At 36.6% G+C, this 3,071-nt stretch overlaps 1 protein-coding gene across 1 annotated transcript; it reads left to right on the forward strand.

Annotated features, from left to right (window-relative positions):
• Positions 1-1,730: 1,730 nt before the first annotated feature.
• Positions 1,731-2,792, forward strand: LOC148028562 (uncharacterized). The gene is made up of 2 exons (XM_087688575.1): positions 1,731-2,288; positions 2,416-2,792. The coding sequence occupies exon 1, from the start codon at positions 1,811-1,813 to the stop codon at positions 2,168-2,170; it is 360 nt and encodes a 119-aa protein (XP_087544701.1). The 5' UTR covers positions 1,731-1,810; the 3' UTR covers positions 2,171-2,288; positions 2,416-2,792.
• Positions 2,793-3,071: the final 279 nt, after the last annotated feature.

A 3,071-nucleotide genomic window follows, 5' to 3' on the forward strand; every position in this document is an offset into this window, starting at 1 on the left:
AATCTTCAATTACTGTAGGCAAATATCTTGGGAATCATTGATGACTTGCTAGAAACAATATCATTCATGCATAGGCGTAACCTTATCCAAAATGACTTGCATGTAAGGAATATTTTACTATATTTTGGGTTTCAATCAAGATAGTAGATCACAGGCATGCCAACAGTTTCCAACAAGTGATCATTTTTCAAAGCTTCTAAATCTGAACCCTTCCACTAGGAGAGATTGGAGCACAAAGTTTTGTTATGTAGCTCCAAAATGCATCTCTACTAATCCTCTCTCATAATAAAGGCTAAGAAGTGTATAGTCTAGCCTACATAACCCATCGTATATTAGATTATTTGCCTCCTGGTCTCCACAATCAAAAGATTTGTTATCTTCTTTTTTTTCATAACACCCTATTTAGGCATATGTCAATCAATAAAACTTAATGGCTTACACTTTAGACCTTGAGTAATAAAAATTTAAAAAGTTCCTAATTTATGAGATTTCAAAAATATATTATTTATTATGCTTTACAAAAATTATTATTATTATCGCCCTATCTAATAAATGTTAAATTGATGTATGTTACTATTTTGTGTCAAATATTGAATGTAATTTGAGATGTCTTTCAATTGTATGCCTTGTCTAATCATCCTAAAGTGTGAAATATTCTTGAATACAATAAAATAATCAAAAACTCTAAATTCTTTATGAGGATATTTTGGAGCACAAGAAAGTCTCTAACAAAGTAAAATAAACTATCAATTATCACAATCATCCTAAAGTGCAAGAAATTCCCTAACACAATCAAAGAATATATACCTTCAAATTTGTTCAAATTTACCTAGCTTATGTACTAGTATTGACATAGTATTAACTACTTTATTTTTTTAACTACTTCTGTAGTAATGTTTATATGTTATTTTTTAAATTAAATTTATATATATACATATTTTATATATTAACCTTATATGTCGATTTGTAAATTTATTTATATATTAATTTTAATGAACTAATCTAATTGTTAATTTATATCTCATTTCAATTAATTATTTTAAACATTCATAAAATTCAAAACTAATTTGAATTCACTTAATGTGTGTGAATTAAATATTTATAATAAAATTCAAAACTATTTTAAATTCACTTAATGTGTGTGTGTGTGTCTATGTGTATGTAATTTAAGTTCGTTTAATATGTATATTAATTTAACTATTTAAACTAATTTATATATCTATCAAAAGTAACCGTACTTGTTTTTTACATTTAAGTGTAGGAAAATATCAATGACACCGATGATTTTAACAAATCTCTGTATTCCAAATTGCCGCGACACAAGGTGAAGCCAGATGCCAAAGCACTCTTTTGGATAACATAAAACGTGACGTAGGCATCTTGTATGTTTCGAGGAATAGCATCATCATGCAGTTGCTTCACTGATTTTGTCCGCATAAGCATGTAAAGTTTGCCCATAATTTTGTGTTCCAAGGGAAACTCGTTAGCTTTTAACGTATGTAAAGCTATGAAGGCTGGCAAGGGCTACAATCGACACCGAGCATGCTTTCCGCCCACCTGCGTCTTGCTTTCTGCGACGTTGTGCTTTCCGTTGTGCTTTCCCCGCTCTACTGCATATATGTATATATATATAATATGCGCTCTCTCTCTCTCTCTCAGAACACCCCGACCACGAATCAGAGCACGCGTGGAATATATACATCCTGTCATGCGGCCCAAGACATCTGCAATTAGAGACTACCCGCGCCTGTGCAGTCGACCTGCAGCGGCCAAGAACGATCAGATTATAAAGCAAGGGATCGACAACGTCATGGCGGAGGAGCCAGCATCGACCACTCTTGCTCTTAACGGCAATACGATGCTTACAGAACAACGCAATATATCGGAAGGTCGGAGCAAGTTACCCGATGAGGTATCGACGATGATCAGTCGTAACATATCGGCAGCTGGACAAACAGCAAAACGGAAACGGAAATCCGCGGTCCGTGACTATCCTGATGCAGTCGCACTAGTATTGGGATTAATTAGCACCGCGGAAGAGAGGAAACGTCCAGCTACTCGGCGTGTTGATCCTGAGCCCCACCAAATCAGCTCCATCGCTGAGAAAACTGACGCAGTATCGGAAGCTGAAGTCGAAGAGGGGAGGATACATATAGCGATCAGGATTTAAGGGATACTCGGAGGTGAGATTACTTAGCCTCTGATCGGTACACTACTATCGATGGGACACCACCGGATATATATTCCTGCATGTAGATCAGACCACCTTCGCCAAAGATTAGTGCCAGGTGCTGGAGCATGTGCTTCACTTGCCCACAAGAACAATGCTTTTTATTAGCCTAGCCATTGCATTCTCTTCTCTTCTTTCTTACAACAAAGTAACTTTCTATTCCGTTTGTAAATTGCCAAGAACAGGGATATTACAAGATGGCTTAGGGTGGGTTCACACTTGCACGGTGGACAAAAGGGTGAAAAATCCCCTTTTCCACCCATCCACAAGGATTTCCCAAGAGTTGTCCACCATCTCATTCACATTAGTGGTGGACAAGGAAAGGAGCCAAAGAGAAGACATGGCACGAAGGAGAAGTATCCGTGCTGGGCAGGCCGGAAAAGAGGAGCAAAAACTTGGCCATGACGTGTCAAAAAAAGCCCCTAATTTTTTTGGCCTTCCACCATGTGTGTGAACATACAGTTTTCCATGCTGAAATTTGATTGGCCATCTGTATTTGGGATGCCTATTTGTCTGTCGGGTCTGAACCCACCCTTATATCACCTTTTTTGTAATATACTCTTAAAACACCTTAACTATACCACCTTTCTGCAATATACCCCCAAAACAACATTGAAAGTTATGATTCTAAAATGCGTTAAAACCAATGCTCTTTCATAGGGTGCCATTACATACCAATATACCTTACAATTATTTTTTTATTCAAACAAAATCGAATGCATTGTTTTTTGTGAGTAAATTTTGGAAATGGTGGGCATCATCTCCTAGTGATAGCTAGAGTGATAGAGAGAGATAAAGAGAGGTAGACATAAATAGGTCTTTTCCCTTTATCCTACATTGC

Source organism: Lygodium microphyllum, chromosome 11 (genome assembly GCF_053477565.2).
Source record: "Lygodium microphyllum isolate KBCC chromosome 11, Lygodium_microphyllum_v1.1.10, whole genome shotgun sequence".
Taxonomy (NCBI): domain Eukaryota; kingdom Viridiplantae; phylum Streptophyta; class Polypodiopsida; order Schizaeales; family Lygodiaceae; genus Lygodium; species Lygodium microphyllum.